The sequence below is a fragment of the Scyliorhinus torazame genome, chromosome 2 (assembly GCF_047496885.1).
Source record: "Scyliorhinus torazame isolate Kashiwa2021f chromosome 2, sScyTor2.1, whole genome shotgun sequence".
NCBI lineage: Eukaryota > Metazoa > Chordata > Chondrichthyes > Carcharhiniformes > Scyliorhinidae > Scyliorhinus > Scyliorhinus torazame.
Window position 1 is genome coordinate 219,515,070 of NC_092708.1, and position 19,022 is coordinate 219,534,091.

General features: G+C 47.3%; 1 protein-coding gene across 2 annotated transcripts in view; it reads left to right on the top strand.

The window, feature by feature from the left end:
- rpe (ribulose-5-phosphate-3-epimerase) overlaps positions 1-19,022 on the top strand; it is a 56,731-nt gene that overhangs the window by 16,826 nt on the left and 20,883 nt on the right. For both annotated transcript variants that reach the window (XM_072484113.1, XM_072484105.1), the window contains exon 2: positions 17,677-17,756. Coding sequence is in view for 1 of the 2 variants with exons in the window: in XM_072484105.1 (XP_072340206.1) it covers positions 17,677-17,756 (80 nt within the window). In the remaining variant the exon portion in view is untranslated. The remainder of the gene's footprint in view (positions 1-17,676; positions 17,757-19,022) is intronic.

Genomic DNA, 19,022 nt, shown 5'->3' on the forward strand with positions numbered 1-19,022 from the left:
GTTGTTACCTTGCAATTGGGGAAGTTCCAGAATCTAAGAAATTCTGGAAGATCAAGGCCAATGCATTATTCCCATGTATCCAGAGAACCACCTGCAGTGGCTTCACTTCCTGCGCCATTACCTCAACCTGTAGAGTCTCCCTTGGCTCCTTTCTAATTCTGAAAACGCATCAGTTTTCACATGTACACTGACACCTAGCTCTATCTTGCCACCACCTTTATCGATTCCTCCACTGTCTCTAAATCATCAGACTATCCAGCACTCAGGCTGGATAAACAGAAGTTTCTTCCAATTGTTTAGGGTGACACAGTGGTCCACACTGCTGCCTCACAGCATCAGGGACCTTAGTTCAATTCTGGCCTTGCGTGACTGTCTGTGTGGTTTACTTCCAGGTGCTCCGGTTTCCTCCCACAATCCAAAGAGTGCAGGTAAAGTGGATTGGCCATGCTGAATTGCCCCCTAGTGTCCAGGGATGTGCAGGTTAGGTGGGATTATGGGGATGTGGGGGGTAGGCTTAGGTAGGATGCTCTTTCAGAACGTTGGTACAGACTCGATGGGCAGAATGGCCCCCTACACTGTAGGTATTCTATGATTTTTCGATAAATGTTGAGATTAATGAAACCATTGTCTTCAGTTCCTACTGCAAGCTCCATCTCCTAGCCACTGACTTCATCTCTCTCTCGTACCCTCTCTCGCTCTCTCCCCGGCAGCTGTCTGACGGTGAACCAGTTTGCTTATGAGCTTACAAACACGTATATCGACATAATCACCAAGACCACCTTTGTTACATTGCCTGACTCCAGCTTATCTGCTGAAACACTTAAATTAAGCATTTGTTCCCTGTAGGCCAGCCTCTACCTCTAGATTCTACCCTCATTTGTCCCACGTTCATCCAAACTCTGCTATATTCTATATTCAAGCTTGCACTAACATTGTTCACCCTCCACCCCTGTGCTCGCTGAGTGACTTTGGCTCCCGGCTCATCAATGCCTTGAGTAAAAATTCTCATCCTTTTATTTCCAGATCTCTCCATGACTCTGCAGCCTGTTTCTGCCCTGCAACCCAGCGAGATAATCTGTGCTCCTCCAATCACATTCCCAATTTTAATTGCTGCACCATTGGTGACTGTGCGCTCAGCTGCTCAGGCATAAAGTTCCTTCTTTAAGAGACTTGTTAAAACCTGTCTCTGATTTAATGTATTGGCCACCTGACCCAATATCTCCTTAATGATACCTGGTGTCAAACTTTTTTTGTTTCTATGAAGTACCTTAACATGTTTTACCACATTTAAGGTGCTATATAAGGTTGAAATAGACTCGTCCTGAGGGTTTCGTGCCTTTATGCTTTTCCTCTCATTTATTTTGAAATGATTTTTTACTGATTTCATCAGTTAGGATGAGCATGTTTCTCCAGTGAGTACTTGGAATAACTATTCATTCAGTACGCTAATTATTTTGTGCTGATTCTCTGTTTCAGACCCATTAAACTCTTCTCTGACTGAACTTAACCTGTTCTTATTTTTCTTTGTAAATATTTTTATTTGAGTTTTCCCTTTTTACAAACAAAACAGCACAATTATTTCACTATCAAAAAAAAGGTTGAATCATTAAAACCCAGTGCTTCGACAGAAGCAGTTTAGCACAGGGCTAAATTGCTGGCTTTGAAAGCAGACCAAGGCAGGCCAGCAGCACGGTTCGATTCCCGTAACAGCCTCCCCGAACAGGTGCCGGAATGTGGCGACTAGGTGCTTTTCACAATAACTTCATTTGAAGCCTACTTGTGACAATAAGCGATTTTCATTTCATTTCATTTTCAGAAGAACAGAATAAAAGGACAAAGAAAAGTAATAAAATAACAAGAGGAGAAGGGGCAAACTTCCTCACGTACAGTATATTAGGAACAGTTCTGCATATTCTGCGGAAAGCCTTGTAAAAGCAAATCCGACAGCATGGAACCTGTATATTTAAGATAGGGGCCCCATACCTTTTGGAATAAGTCCGACTTCGATTGCTACAAGTTAGAAATTCCATTAGAATACACTTCACAATAATTTGGTGCCAAATTATGTACAGAAGGTAACTTATGTCATCGATCCAAGAATATAAAATATTTTTCCATGCTGCAAATGTTAGAATATTATACAACCGTGTTTCGTTATCACCAATTCTATGTTTATCTGGAAGTCAACCTGTTCTACTTATGAAGGGATTTTGAACCGTTTGGTTTGCATTTGCAGATAGATTTTTTTTCCTCCGATTGCTCTTTGCTCTGACCAACGTTTTACTCCAATTCTGCACACTCCGATATTCATCCCAATGGTTCTCTATTGCTGTCTCTTCCTGTGGGGAATTGATTGTTTTTAAACTGATCCATTTGGTATCATCTTTAGTCTGCACTTGGAAAGCTTAGGCAAGTGTTTCTCCTGAATATTCAGCAAGTGTCTTTAAAACGTGATCCTGAATGTAATCAATTCTCCAGATTTTCACTTTTATGCAGCTGAACTGTAAACGCACCTATTACAGACCAGACCACAACAGCTGGGAGGATACTTGTCAGAAACCCCAATATTTTATTTGAATTTTGTAAGACTGTAAGGAAAAGGATACCTTGCTCCAGGGGTGATTTCCCAAAGAAATAGGGCTATGATATGTTAAAACAATCTTTACTACTAACACAGTATTGGAATATCTTCAACATCACACCAGAAAATAACTGACAACTACCCCGTAAATACATGAATACTTAATTGCTATTTTTATTCCCACTTAAACAACCAGAAATAAAACCATCACAGCTGTCAATCCACTTTAACTACCAAAAGCATATAGGAATACTTGCTTTACAGAGATGTTCTTGCTTTACAGAGATGTTCTTTGAGAAAGAGCGATCTCTTGATACTGCCTTAAAGAAACGATCTGACCCCTGTCAGAACCATGCAGAAACTCTGGCATCACAGCTAGTTTCAGCTCCCCATTGTTCTCTGACAAGTCTGCGCTGCTTTAAAGATTGTTAATATATTTTAACTGAACTGCAGTCAGAGCAAACTGCCTGACTTGTGGTCACAGCTTCATTCAGATCAGAACTGATTTGTCAAGTCCCTGATAGCTTGGCTCCACCCAGTAATGACATCATCTTATCAAGGTGAAGTCTAAATAACTCCACACGGATTCCGCTCAATCAAAACAAAATTCCATTAATCCAGCCTTTTACTTAATTGCACACATGGCTCCCAAAATATGCTTGCCTTTCAAACTAGGATTTATTTTAAAACATGGCTGCGGCAGTCAAACACACTCTAACCCAGGTGTTTAACCCTTTCTGCGCCAAATAACTATAATACAATACATCTGAAATTCCAACTTCATCACAAACCAAATCATAGAAACAACTAACCTGTTGGAATATATTGTTTAGTAAATGTGCACTATTGAGATTCCAGGCGGCAGTGTTGTACATTAACTTTGTGGAACTGATAAGATTCAAATATTCAAAAACATTGCAACATTGATTACTTTCACAATGCACCCATCTTGTCATTACAAATCTTTCCCACAGTGATAGATCTATACCCACCAGAATTGCACCCCAGTGTGATACAGGGGCAGACCTGTACCCACCAGTACCACAAATATTAGAGGTTTGGGAGAGTTTAAGATACCAGCAAACACTGTTCAAAGAAGCAATTAAATTGGGAACAAATAGAATGGGAGTTAACTAGCCAGGAGAAAGAAAATGGGGAACAACAGACCTGTTGGTTTGATATTAACCATTGGGAATATGCTGAAATCTATTACTTGAGATGTCTTAACAATGTGTTTGGGTCAGACAAAGTCAGCATGGTTTCACAAATGGGAAATTAGGGTGTATTTTTGTGTTGTAGCTCATTAAATGTGACTCAGTGCAATTTCCCAAGTCCGTCACTTCTGGCCATAACTGCAATATTGTCGTCTTCTGAAAACCTGGATGGGCAGGGTTCCGTTTTTCCGGTTCCCGAAGCAGTGTCGGAGTAGTGCAGGTGCTAAGGTGGGATGGTTACGCCTGTCTCGGTTTGCTAGGAAACCAGCTCGGTTGTACCATATAGTTTTAGACCCACTAACCCTCAGTCAAAACATGACAGGAAAGTTTCCCAGCAGGTTTTTCTACAGTTTTGAATGTATTCTGGCACTCTAATGGGAAAGGTACTGTAACGGATCTCAACATTTACACAATGATGGTCAATATAATGGTCAACTTACCTTTGCAGGATTGTATTCTACAATTAAGCATCGCATTAAGATACATCTACATTCCAATACAGCATCGAATTGTGACGCTTTTAAGGTGTCAAAATATTTCACACTTGCCTGTTCCAGATATCTTCACAGGCTTCCACAGTGGTTATTTCTCAAACCTGGTGGGGGTTTTTTTTTCTCCAGGGGCTTCCAAAACCTGCATCAGTACATGGAAATAGCACGGTTTCAAGAAGGTACTGCAAGTTGGAATTTGCAGTCAAAAATCCCATGTTTTTAATTTTTTCGATCTCGTTCCCACTTCTGTCAGGAGACCCAAAAATCAGGGCGACACAATGGCGCAGTGGTTAGCACTGCTGCCTTGCGGGGCCGAAGACCCGGGTTCGATCTCAGCCCGGCTCACTGTCCGTGTGGAGTTTGCACATTCTCCCCATGTCTGCGTGGGTCCCACCCTCACAGCCCAAAGAAGTGCACGGTCGGTGGATTGGAAAAAAATAATTAGGTACTCTAAATTTATTTATTTTTTAAAAAGGAAACAAATCTGGAATCATGGTTGACACATTTATTCAAATGTTTTTGGGATGCAATGAGTAGGTAAAGGGGAATAGGTAACTGTAGTTTACCTGGATTCATGAAAGGTGCTGCACAGAGTTTTTAAAAAATAAATGTTTTATTTAAGTTTTTCCAATGAGCGTTTTTACATAACAAAAATAGAAATACAGATAGTAACAAAAAATAACAATGAACATATCCCACATCTTACAGTGAAACTACTTGCACAACAGAATTTAATTTTTTTTTTTTTTAAACAGAACAAGGTGGGTTTTGTATCCATGCCCAACTCACATTGTATCAACAGTACCCCCACCTGAACCCCCCCCCTCTTTTCCCCCCCCCCCAGGATGCTGCTGCTGCTGACACTTACTGCTCCCCTAGAAAGTCAAGGAAAGGTTGCCACTGCCGGGAGAACCCCATCAAGGACCCTCTCAAGGCGAACTTTATTCGCTCCAGGCTGAGGAACCCCGCCATATCGCTAACCCAGGTCTCTACACTCGGGGGTTTCGAGTCCCTCCACATGAGCAAGATCTGTCTCCGGGCTACCAGGGAGGCAAAGGCCAGTACCTCGGCCTCTTTCGCTTCCTGCACTCCCGGATCCTCCGACACCCCAAATATCGCTACTGTTGGACTCGCCTTCACCCGAGTGTCCAAAATCCTGGACATCACCCTCACAAACCCCTGCCAGAATTGTTTAAGCGTCGGGCATGCCCAAAATATGGGCATGGTTCGCCGGACTCCCTGCACATCTCGGGCACCTGTCCTCCACCCCAAAAAATTTACTCATTCTTGCCACCCGATGCACCACCTTAAACTGAATTAAACTGAGCCTGGCACATGATGAGGAGGAGTTCAACCCGCCCAGGTCGTCGGCCCACAGGCCCTCATCCAGCTCCTCTTCCCACTTGCCCTTCAACTCCTCCACTGAGGCTCCTCCACCTCCTGCAGCTCCTGATATATCTCTGACACCTTCCCCTCCCCTACCAAGATGCCAGACACCACCCTGTCCTGGATACTACGTGGGGGCAGCTGCGGAAATGTCCCCACCTGTTTTCTAAGAAAGTCCTGAACCTGGAGGTACCTGAACGCATTCCCCGGGGGCAGGCGGAACTCCTCCTCCAGCGCCTGCATGCTAGGGAAAGTCCCGTCTATAAACAGGTCTCCCATCCTCCGAATACCTGCCCTATACCAGCCTTGGTATCCCCCATCCAACCTACCCGAAGCAGATCTGTGGTTATTCCGTATCGGGGTCCACACCGAGGCCCTCTCCTCTCCCCTGTGTCTCCTCCACTGCCCCTAAATCCTCAGTGCCGCCGTCACCACTGGACTAGTGGTGTATTGCGCCGGCGAGAACGGCAACGGAGCTGTAACAAGTGCCCCTAGACTGGTGCCTCTACACGACGCCGCCTCCAACCGCCCCCACGCCGCCCCCTCCTCCATCATCCATTTCCTGATCATGGCCACATTGGCCGCCCAGTAATAACTGCAGAAGTTCGGCAGAGCCAGCCTCTCCCCCCCCGGCTACGCTCCAAGACTACCCTTTTGACTCGCGGGGTTTTATTCTCCCACACAAATCCCGTCACAGTCCTATTCACCCGCTTAAAGAAGGACTTGGGGATGAAAATGGGGAGGCACTGAAATACGAAGAGGAACCTGGGGAGAACCATCATCTTCACAGTCTGCACCCGTCCCGCCAAGGAAAGCGGTAGCATATCCCACCTTTTAAACTCTCCCTCCATCTGCTCCACTAAGTTGAGTTGAGCCTGTGCAGGGCATCCCAGTTCCTGGCGACTTGTATCCCCAAGTACAGAAAGCTCCTCTCCACTATCCTGAGCGGGAACTCCCTCAGTCTCTCCTCCTGGCCCCTACCATGGACCACGAACAGCTCACTCTTCACCACGTTCAACTTATACCCGAGAACCGCCCGAGGTCCCCCAGGATCCGCATGACCTCCCCCATCCCCTCTAACGGGTCCGAAATATACAACAGCAGGTCATCCACGTAGAGGGAGTCCCGGTGCTCCTCCCCTCCGCGCACCAGCCCCCTCCAATCCCCCGAAGGCCTGAGCGCAATTGCCAGGGCAAACAGCAACGGGGACAGGGGACACCCCTGTCTCGTCCCACGGTGCAACCTGAAATATTCCGACCTGAGCCGGTTTGTGGACACACTCGCTACAGGGGCCTGATACAGCAGCTTGACCCACCCTATAAATCCCTCCCCAAATCCAAACCTGCCTAGCGCCGCCCCAGATACTCCCACTCCACTCTGCCAAAGGCCTTCTCCGCGTCCATCGCAGGCCCCCCCCCCCCCCCCCCCTCCCCCGAGGGCATCATGATAATATTCAGGAGCCTCCTCACATTCTCGTTCAGCTGCCTGCCCTTAACAAAACCCGTCTGGTCCTCCCTGATCACTCCCGGGACACATGCCTCTATTCAACCGGTCCATGAATCGCCTCATCCCTTCCCCCTCCCCGGGGGGTTCCGACTCTCATAACCTTCCGTAGAACTCCCTGAAGACTTCTTTGACCCTCTCTGAGCTCAGCACCATGTTGCCTTCCCTATTCCGCACTCCCCCAATCTCTCTGGCCGCCTCCCTCCTGTGCAGCTGGTGCGCCAGCATCCTACTCGCCTTCTCCCCGTTATCATAAACTGCCCCTTCGCTTTCCTCAGCTGCGCCTCCGCCTTCCCCGTGGACAGCAAGTCAAACTCTGCCTGTAATTTCCGGTGCTCGTTCAACAGCCCCCCCTCTGGGGCCTCCACGTACCTCCTATCTACCCTGAGTATCTCTCCCACCAGTCTCTCCCTTTCCGCCCTCTCCTTCTCTCTATGGGACCTAATGGAGATGAACTCTCCCCTAATGACTGCCTTCAGAGCCTCCCAAACCCACTGCCACCGTCACCTCTCCTGTGTCATTCGCTCCCACATAATTCTCAATACTCCTCCTTATCCGCCCGCACACCTCTTCGTCCGCCAGCAACCCCACATCCAGTTGCCAGAGAGGGCGCTGACCCCAGTCGCAGGTCCACCCAGTGCGGGGCATGGTCCAAGACCGCAATGGCCAAGTATTCTACCCCCTCCACCCTTGGGATTAACGCCCTTCTCAACACAAAGAAGTCTATTCGCGAATAGACTTTATGGACATGGGAGAAAAAGGAAAACTCCTTCATCCTTGGCCGCGTAAACCTCCAGGGGTCCACTCCCCCCATTTGGCCCATGAACTCCCACAAGGCCCTGGCTGCCGCCGGCCTCTTTCCCGTTCTGGACTTGGAACGATCCAAGCTCGGATCCAAGACCGTATTAAAGTCCCCTCCCATAATCAGGTGACTTATCTCCAAGTCCGGGATCCTACCCAACACGCGCCTCATAAAGTCCGCATCGTCCCAGTTCGGGGCATATACATTCACTAACACCACCCGGGCCCCCTGCAGCTTGCCACTCACCATTATATACCTGCCCCCCTTGTCCGCCACGATGCACCTCGCCTCAAACGCCACTCGTTTACTGACCAAAATAGCCACTTCTCTGGTTTGAGTCCACCAACCCCGAGTGAAACACCTGTCCCACCCATCCTTTCCTCAGCCTCGTCTGGTCCGCGGGCTTTAAGTGCGTATCTTGCGACATGGCCACGTCCGCCTTCAACCCCTTCAAATGCGAGACCACACTGGATCGCTTGACCGGCCCATTCAGTTCCACATGATCAGCCTGGTCCAGGGCGGGGGTGGGGCTAGTCCCGCCGACTAGCCATCTCCCTTTTCCGGCCAACCACGTGCCCCCGCCTCCAGCTCTCCCCCCGGCGGCCCCCCCGCCCGACTCTCCATCCATACCCCTCACCTGGCTCCCCTTCAGTCAGCAAACCCCCCGCATCCCTCTCCCCGCCAAGCATCCGCTTAGCTCTGGTTTCCCCCCCATTGTCCTTCCGTGAGTCAGCTCACCCATGCTGACCCCGGCTGCTCCCGCCTCTATATATCCACCCGTAACTTGTTGCCTCCTTCGCCCCCCCCCCGCAGGGTAGAGGGGCAAGCGCCATCTGGGACCGCCCCGTTCGCCGGACAGCCCGTCACAGGCGTTTCCCACCCCCTAGCACCGAACACCTGGAAAACAAAACACCTGGAAAACAAGCAAAACAAACAACAAAACCCCCAACCAAACTCGGGCAGACCTGCCCATAAACTTATGCTTTACCCGCCGTCCTCCCCTCGGTCCCTCCCCACCCGCACATTTCACCCCCGTACAACAGTCCCTTAGTTCAGGTCCAGCTTCTCCTGCCTGATGAACGACCACGCCTCGTCTGGGTTATCAAAGTAGTGGCGCCTGTCCTGGTATGTTACCCACAGTCTCGCTGAGTGCAGGAGATCAAACTTCACCCCTTTACCGTGGAGGACCGCCTTCGCCCGGTTAAAACCTGCACGCCTCCTCGCCAGCTCAGCTCCCAGGTCCTGGTAAATTCGGATCTCTCCATTCTCCCACTTACTGCTCCGCTCTTTCTTCGCCCACCGCAGGACTCGCTCTCGGTCTGCTAAGCACTGAAACCGTATCACCATCGCCTCGGTGGCTCGTTTATCCTCGGTTTCCTGGCGAGAACCCTGTTAACCCCATCCAGCTCCAAGGGCCGCGGGAAGGCCATCGTGCCCATCAGCGTCCCGAACATTGTGGCCACGTACGTGCTCACGTCCGCCCCCTCCGCTCCTTCAAGAAGGCCCAGGATCCGCAGATTGTGGCTCCGAGACATGCACTCAAGGTCATCCAGCCTCTCCTGCCATCTCTTATGGAGCACCTTGTGCGCCTCCACTTTCATCGCCAGGCCCAGGATCTCGTCCTCGTTCTCCGCCACCTTCCTCCTCGCCTCCTTGATCTCCTTCTCCTGCGCCTTCTGGGTCACCACAATTCTCTCCATAGAGGCTAGCATCTCTGTTTTCAGCTTCATGAAGCAGTTTTTAAGGAGCTCCTGCTGTTCTCTGGCCCACTGGGCCCACACCTCCCGATCAACTCCGGCTGCCATTTTGTCCTCCCGGACCTTCTCGACCTTCTTCCCCGGGTTCGCACGTCTGCCGGCTCCGCTCCTGGTCAAACTTTGACAAAGAGACAGAATAATATTTGCTGACAATACAAAGCTGGGTGTGAATGTAAGCTGAGGATGAGGGGGCACAAGAGGCTGAAAAAGGATTTAGACGGGTTATCTGAGTTGGCAGATAGAGCATAAATGAAAATGAAATGAAAATCGCTTATTGTCACAAGTATTCTTCAAATGAAGTTACTGTGAAAAGCCCCTAGTCGCCACATTCCGGCACCTGTTCAGGGAGGCTGGTACGGGAATGTGAGGTTATTTACTTCGGCAATAAGGATAGGAAAGTAGAATATATTTTAAAAGATGTGAAACTTGTAAATGTTGAAGTTCAGAGGCTTTGGGTGTACTGGCAAGAAAAAGGTAGCATGCAAGTACAGCAAGCTATTGGTAAGTCAGATAACATGTTGGCCTTTATTGCAAGGGGATTGGAATATAGGAATAAGGAAGTCTTGCAACAACTGTACAGGGCTTCAGTGAGACCACATCTGGAATAGTGTGCAGTTTTGGTCTCCATAACTAACTTGCATTGAAGACAATACAATGACGGTTCACTAGAATGGTAACTATGATGAGAGGCTGATTAAATTGGGCCTATATTATTTTGAATAATTGGTGATCTCATTGAAATATACAAGATTCTGAAGGGGCATTGATAGGTGGTTTCCCCTGGCTGGGAATGTAGAATGAGGAGAAAGCTCTTCATCCATAGAGTTATGATTCTTTGGAATTCTCTACTTCAGAAGGTTGAGTATACTGAAGACTGGGAGAGACAGACTTTTGTCACCTTGGGGAATTGAGGGATATGGGGAATGTGCAAGAAAGTGGGGTTGAGGCAGAAGCCTCAACATAAACCATATTAAATGACAGCTGGCTTGAGGAACTGTCTAATTCTGCTTTTATTTCTTATATTCTTAGACTGATCTATCTGTACCCAACAATACAGTACTTCAGAGTTATACAGTGACAGACCTGTACCCACCAGCAGTACTGTTGTATCGAACCTTGTGGCTTTAAGAGGACTGGTAACTTGGGTATGTAACTGGTGATGGCTTAGGAGGCAGAGAGTAATGGTTAATGGGTCTTTTTTGACAGCGAGAAGTCCGACTTGCGGTCAACCAGATTTGGTATGAGGGCCATTGCTTTTCTTGTTATATATAGATGGACACGGTAATAGGGATACAATAGGGCAGCACGGTAGCACAATGGGTAGCACTGTTGCTTCACAGCTCCAGGGTCCCAGGTTCGATTCCCAACTTGGGTCAGTCTGCGGAGTCTGCACGTTCTCCCCGTGTCTGCGTGGGTTTCCTCCGGGTGCTCCGGTTTCCTCCCACAAGTCCCGAAAGACGTGCTGTTAAGCAATTTGGACATTCTGAATTTTCCTGTGTACCCGTACAGGTGGCGGAATGTGGCGACTAGGGGCTTTTCACAGTAACTTCATTTTTAGAAATAAATGTATTTTATTAAGTTTTTCAAAGATGGTATATTTACAGGTGTACACAAAGAGAGGGCAAAAAGAGATGGTAATACAAACACGGTAAAAACAACAATGCTATATTGTGAAGCCCCCCCCCCTTTCTTTTCTGCTGTCTCTTTGAACAGAGTACATACAACACCAGCAACACAAAATAGATCTGGATGTTGCTTGCTTCTCCCAGTCAGTGTTCGCTGTTGTTGTGCGTTTGGCTACTTCGGCCATTCGGCGTTTCTTCCTTCTGTACTTTCTTGCTCTCTGTCGCTGTGTTCGTCATGGTAGTTGTCATTTCCTGTGCTCTCCCCCCAGTTTGTGTTCCCTTCTCTCTCTTCTCTCCGCCCCCCCCCCACCCCCGGTTCCCCTCTTTTGTTCTTTGCCGGTTCCCCTCTTTTTTTTTGTTCTTTGCCCCCTGTCTTTCCTCCTTTCGCCCCCCCCCCCCCCCCCCAAATCTCCCTCCTTGCAGCTCACGTTTCTTTTCTATTGTGTTTGGCTATCCTCTCTTGCACTGTCGTGTCCCCCCACCCCCGGGTCTTTCCCTCCTTCCTTCTCTTCTCCTGCTTTGGCTACTTTCCCCTGGCTCTTGGCTACTTGATTATTCATCAACTTGTTCATTCATTGGCCACAAACAGGTCCCAAACAGTCGGGTGAATGGCTCCCATGTTCTGAAGAAGCCATCATCCAATCCTCGGATGGCAAATTTGATTTTCTCCATTTGGAGAGATTCTGATAGGTCGGACAGCCAGTCTGCAGCTTTGGGCGGTACTGCTGACCTCCAGCCGAGCAGGATTCTACGTCGGGCAATCAGGGAGCAAAGGCAAGGGCGTCCGCCCGCCTCCCCATGAAGAGATCTGGCTGGTCCAATACCCCGAAGACCGCCACTTTCGGGCATGCTCCACCCTCATCCCAACCACTTTGGACATTGCCTCGAAGAAGGCTGCCCAATACCTAGCAAATCTGGGGCAAGACCAGAACATGAGAACATGGAGCAGGAGTAGGCCATCTGGCCCTTCGAGCCTGCTCCGCCATTCAATGAAATCATGGCTGATCTTTTGTGGACTCAGCCCCACTTTCCGGCCCGAACACGATAACCCTTAATCCCTTTATTCTTCAAAAAACTATCTATCTTTATCTTAAAAATATTTAATGAAGGAACCTCAACTGCTTCACTGGGCAAGGAATTCCATAGATACACAGCCCTTTGGGTGAAGAAGTTCCTCCTAAACTCAGTCCTAAATCTACTTCCCCTTATTTTGAGGCTATGCCCCCTAGTTGTGCTTTCACCCGCCAGTAGAAACAACCTGCCCGCATCTATCCTACCTATTCCCTTCATAATTTTAAATGTTTCCATAAGATCCCCCCCCCCCGCAAACCTTTTAAATTCCAATGAGTACAGTCCCAGCCTACTCAACCTCTCCCCTTGCAATCCAAACCCCTCAACTCTGGGATTAACCTAGTGAATCTCCTCTGCACACCCTCCAGTGCCAGTACATCCTTTCTCGGGTAAGGAGACCAGAACTGAACACAATACTCCGGGTGTGGCCTCACTAACACCTTATACAGTTGCAGCATAACCTCCCTAGTCTTAAACACCATCCTTCTAGCAATGAAGGACAAAACTCCATTTGCCTTAATCACATGTAAACCAACTTTTTGCGACTCATGCACTAGCACATCCAGGTCCCTCTGCACAGCAGCATGTTTTAATATTTTATCATTTAAACAATAACCCCTTTTGCTGTTCCTACCAAAATGGATAACCTCACATTTGTCAACATTGTATTCCATCTGCCAGACCCTAGCCTATTCACTTAACCTATCCAAATCCCTCTGCAGACTTCCAGTATCCTCTGCACTTTTTGCTTCACCACTCATCTTAGTGTCGTCTGCAAACATGGACACATTGCACTTGGTCCCCAACTCCAAATCATCTATATAAATTGTGAGCAATTGTGGGCCAAATACTGATCCCTGAGGGACACCACCATCTACTGATTGCCAACCAGAGAAACACCCATAAATCCCCAGTCTTTGCTTTCCATTAATTAACCAATCCTCTATCCTTAAAGCCATGTATCTTTATCTTATGCAGCAACCTTTTGTGTGGCACCTTGTCAAAAGCTTTCTGGAAATCCAGATATACCACATCCATTGGCTCCCTGCACTGGTAATGTCCTCAAAAAATTCCACTAAATTAGTTAGGCACGATCTGCCCTTTATGAACCCATGCTGTGTCTGCCCAATGGGACAATTTCCATCCAGATGCCTCGCTATTTCTTCCTCGATGATAGATTCCAGCATCTTCCCTACTACCGAAGTTAAGCTAACTGGCCTTTAATTACCCGTTTCTGCTTACCTCCTTTTTTAAACAGTGGTGTCACGTTTGTTAATTTCCAATCTGCCGGGACCACCCCAGAGTCTAGTGAATTTTGGTAAATTATCACGAGTGCATTTGCAATTTCCCTAGTCATCTCTTTTAGTACTCTAGGATGCATTCCATCAGGGCCAGGAGACTTGTCTACCTTTAGCCCCATTAGCTTGCCCATCACTATCTCCTTAGCGATAACAATCGTCTCAAGGTCCTGACCTGTCAAAGCCTCATTTCCATCAGTCACTGGCATGTTATTTGTGTCTTCCACTGTGAAGACCGACCTCATTTCCTCATCTCCCATTATTAAATCTCCCTTCTCATCCTCTAAAGGGACCAATATTTACCTTAGCCACTCTTTTTGTTTTATATATTTGTAGAAACATTTACTATCTGTTTTTATATTCCGAGCAAGTTTACTCTCATAATCTATCTTGCTCTTCTTTATAGCTTTTTTAGTAGCTTTCTGTTGCCCCTAAAGATTTCCCAATCCTCTAGTCTCCCAGTAATCATTGCCACTTTGTATGCTTTTTCCTTCAATTTGATACTCTCCCTTATTTCCTGAGGTGACCATGGTCGTTTTCCCCTCTTTCTACCGTCCTTCCTTTTTGTTGGTATAAACTTTTGCTGAGCACTGTGAAAAATCGCTTGGAAGGTTCTCCACTATTTCTCAACTGTTTCACCATAAAGTCTTTGCTCCCAGTCTACCTTAGCTAGCGCTTCTTTCATCCCATTGTAATCTCCTTTGTTTAAGCACAAAACCCTATTGTTTGATTTTTACCTTCTCACCCTCCATCTGTATTTTAAATTCTTCCATATTGTGATCGCTCCTTCTGAGAGGATCCCTAACTATGAGATCCTGAATCAATCCTGTCTCATTACACAGGACCAGATCTAGGACCACTTGTTCCCTCGTAGGTTCCAATACATTCTGTTCTGGGAAACTATCGCGGATACATTCTATAAACTCCTCCAAGACTGCCTTGACCGACCTGGTAAAACAAATCGACATGTAGATTAAAATCCCCCATGATAACTGCTGTACCATTTCTATATGCATCAGTTATTTCTTTGTTTATTATCCGCCCCACTATAATGCTACTATTTGGTGGCCTATAGACTACTCCTATCAGTGACTTTTTCGCCTTACTATTCCTGATTTCCACCCAAATGGATTCAACCTTATCTTCCATAGCACCGATGTCATCCCTCACTACTGCCGGATGTCATCCTTAAATAACCGAGTTACACCACCTCCCTTGCCATCCACTCTGTCCTTCCGAATAGTTTGATACCCGTGGATATTTAACTCCCAGTCGTGACCATCCTTTAACCATGTTTCAGTAATTGCCACTTAATCATAGTCGTTCACAATGATTTGTGCCATCAACTCATTTACCTTATTCCGAATACTACGAGCATTCAGGTAAAGTACCCTTATGTTGGCTTTGATACCTCTGTTTTAAATCTTAAAACCTCTATCAGTAACCTCTCCTTAGTAATTTTTCCTTTTAACTTTTCTCCTAATTTTCCTTGTTGTTGAACCCATATCTTCATGTAACAACCTGCCGCGTCACTTTCCATTTGTTTTTACTTCCCGTTTTATTCCTTTTCGTATTACTGGGTCTATTCACTGAGCTCTCCTAAGTCATTGCACCCTGTACGGTGGCCCTTTTTGATTTTTGACTATGGCTTCTCTGCCTTACACTTTCCCCCTTACTGCCTTTTGTTTCTGTCCCCTTTTTACTTCCCTCTGACTTCCTGCATCGGTTCCCATTCCCCTGCCACATTAGTTTAAGTGGGTGTGGTTGGCCGGGCCACCTTGGCACCGTTCCCATCTGTCCTCCATCTCCGGGAAGAACCTACTCATTCGGGTTCTGGTCAAGTGGGTCCAATGTGCCACCTTTAGTTGCGTTAGGTTGAGTCTCGTGCACGTGGAGGTGGAGTTGACCCTATGCAGTGCTTCACTCCAATGTCCCCACCCTATTTCGAGCCCCAGGTCTTCCTCCCATTTCTTCTTTGTTGCGTTCAGTACGGTGTCGGCCCTCTCTACCAGTCGTTCGTACATGTCTCTACAGTTTCCTTTACCCAGAATGTTTGCGTCAAGTAATTCCTCTAGTAGTGTCTGTCGTGGTGGTCGTGGGTACGTCCTTGTCTCCTTCCGTAGGAAGATTTTGAGCTGCAGGTACCTTAGTCCGTTGCCCCTAGCTAGTTAAAGTCACTCAGTCAGTTTGTCCACTGTTGTGACCCTGCTCTTGGTGTATAGGTCCCTAACTGTCAGTGTTCCCCCCGTCTTGTCTCCACCTTTTTGAAGGTGCGTCAGTGAGTGCTGGTGTGAACCTATGTTTCTTGCAGATGGGGGCTTTGTCGGTCATTTCGGTCAGTCCGAATTGCTGCCGTAGTTGGTTTAAGGCCTGGAGGGTGGCTACCACCACTGGGCTGATGGAGTGTTTTTTTGGGTGGGGATGGGAGTGCCTCCATGGCTAGGGCCCGGAGCGAGGTCCCCCTGCAGGAGGCCTCCTCCGCGTGCACCCACTCACAAGAGGTACCTGGAAAGCACGTTCATTTTGATCATCTGTACTCTCCCCACGAGGGAGAATGGGAGTGTGCTCCATCTTTGCAGGTCCTTTTTGACTTCCTCTGACAGACTGGTCAGGTTCCATTTGTGGATCCCTGCCCAGTTGTGAGCAACTTGGATCCCCAAGTCACAGTAACTTCATTGCAGTGTTAATGTAAGTCTACTTCTGACAATAAAGATTATTATGAAGTTTGCAGATGATACAAAACTAGACACGTCATAAATAGTGATCATGATGAGAGCAGTCTTCAGGAGGACATTGATAGACCGCAATTGGCAGGCACCTGGCAGGTGCAATTTATTGCACCCAAGTGTGAAAGAATGGACCTAGGAGAAACAATGTAGAGAGACAATATAATCAAAATGGTTCTATTTTGGGTGTTGGAGGATCAGAATGTCCTAGAGTGAAGATTTGCAAATCCTTGAAGGTGGCAAGTGGATGAGATGATTAAGGAAGCTTATGGAATGCTGACTTTATAAATAGAACATTGAATACAAATTCATGGAAGCCATACTAAACCTTTACAAAGCACTTGATCGGCCTCAATTTTGTACAATTGTGAGTCACACTTGAGGGGAATGTCAGGACTTGGAGAGTGAACACTGGAGATTTACGAGACTAATACCAGGGCTGAGGGACTTTATTTATGTGGAAGACTGGAGAAGGTGTTAGATTTCATAGAATTTACAGTGCAGAAGGGGGCCATTCGGCCCATCGAGTCTGCACCGGCTCTTGGAAAGAGCACCCTACCCAAGGTCAACACCTCCACCCTATCTCCATAACCCAGGATACAACGGGCAATTTATCATGGCCAATGCACCTAACCTGCACATCTTTGAACTGTGGGAGGAAACCGGAGCACCCGGAGGAAACCCACGCACACACGGGGAGGATGTGCAGACTCTGCACAGACAGTGACCCAAGCCAGAATCGAACCTGGGACCCTGGAGCTGTGAAGCAATTGTGCTATCCACAATGCTACCGTGCTGTGGTTGTTCTTCTTGGAGCATATGTTTAAAAAAAGACAGAATACAGGTATTCAAAATGATCAGTGGCATTGTTAGAGCTGAGGGAGAAATGGTTTCCTCTGACAAATGAGTTGACAACAAAAAGGTCATAAATGTAAATCGATTTGCAAAATCGAAATGAGAAATGTTTTCACACTACCACATTGACACTACCTGAAAGTCCACTGGGGAACGGGAATTCCATTGAATCTCTCAAGGCAATTGGACATCTACTTAAAGTGGAGTAATTTGCAGGAGAAGAAAACCCTGAGGTGTGGGATGAAATTGGAGAACTCTTTTTAAGACTGGCCTGACTAACTGAACCCCCCACCCCCTGTGTTCTGCCGTTGTGAAATATCTTGATTCAAAGTTTGCTTTTTAAGAACATCTATCCTCTCTCCATCAGACATTTTGTGCCAAATATCACCTTTGGTCATCCTGTGGTAGAATGTCTTCGTAAGGAACTTGGAAAAGAACCCTTCTTTGGTAAGATGTTCAGCAGCACTCCCTCTTGCATCAGCAATGTTCTTGAAATAGTGGCATGAAAAAAAGTCTCAGTCTTTTGTGCGGGAGAGGGTGGTTGGTGGGAAAGAGTCATTGTGAGTAACTGATGATACCGCCCCATGACTGAACCATTTTCATTCTCTCAGTCGGAGAGTTTTTAAGTGTAGGATCTTTAGCACTCCGTATTTTGGAGAGAAATAATGAGGACTGTACTTTGTTGGACACAAAGACAATGATTGATGGCACAGCAGCGATTCCTGTGCTTGGGAGGTTGCTGGGAGCTGCAGACAGTTCATTCTAGCTCCGGAGGAAACTCACTGTTAAAATCCTTAGAAACACTACCACAAAGGCACAAAATGCAGAGGTACCTTCAGGTATTTGTATACCCAGTGGCGGCATCTGAAAATGATGCTGCTTCTCCAACACCCACCCCGAAGACAGCAACTCATAGAGACTTACTGTACTACTCCAATGAGAGCAACAGAGAGGAATACTGTTCCATCCCATCCCAGTGACAGCAACTGAGATCAGTATTGTCCACAACACGCCCAGTACACCCCTCCCCACTGACAGCACTGTCTCCCAGTGAGAGGGACTGCGTGATCACTCCCATCTCCCAGTGAGAGCCTGGTGCCTGTTGTACTGTAGTCTATGCAAATTCATGCACTTTTCCCACTTGGGCCAGGGAATTGACATTCCGACTCAACCTTGGAATTCAAAAGTACCAAAAGAAAATATTTTGATGCATTTGGATTAGATTTTGTTTCTTGTCACGTGTACCAAGGTCCAGCGAAAAGTATTTTTCTGTAAGCAGCTCAACAGATCATTAAGTACATTTATAATTTTAAACATCAAATTTCAACAAAAACACAATAATATAACCAACGAATGCCAGCCAACATGGCTTACACAAACAATGCCACCTTCCCCAACCACCCCTCTGTTGGTTCTCCTACCCTAACTCTTCTCTCCCATGCCTCCTTCCCCCCCCCCCCCCCCCCCCGCCCCCCTCCCGCCCCCCACCCACCCACCCCTTGAGGCAAATTTACTTTTTTTGAGTCTGAGAAACCCTGCCATGTCGTTAATCCACACCCCCAACTTCGGGTGCTCCGAGTCCCTCCAACCTAGTAAAATCCGAATCCGGGCCATCAGAGAGGCAAAGGCCAGGACGTTGGCCTCTCTTATCCACGGGCCTTCCGACACTCATCTCTGGTGCCTGGTATAGCAACCGGACCCAATCCACAAATC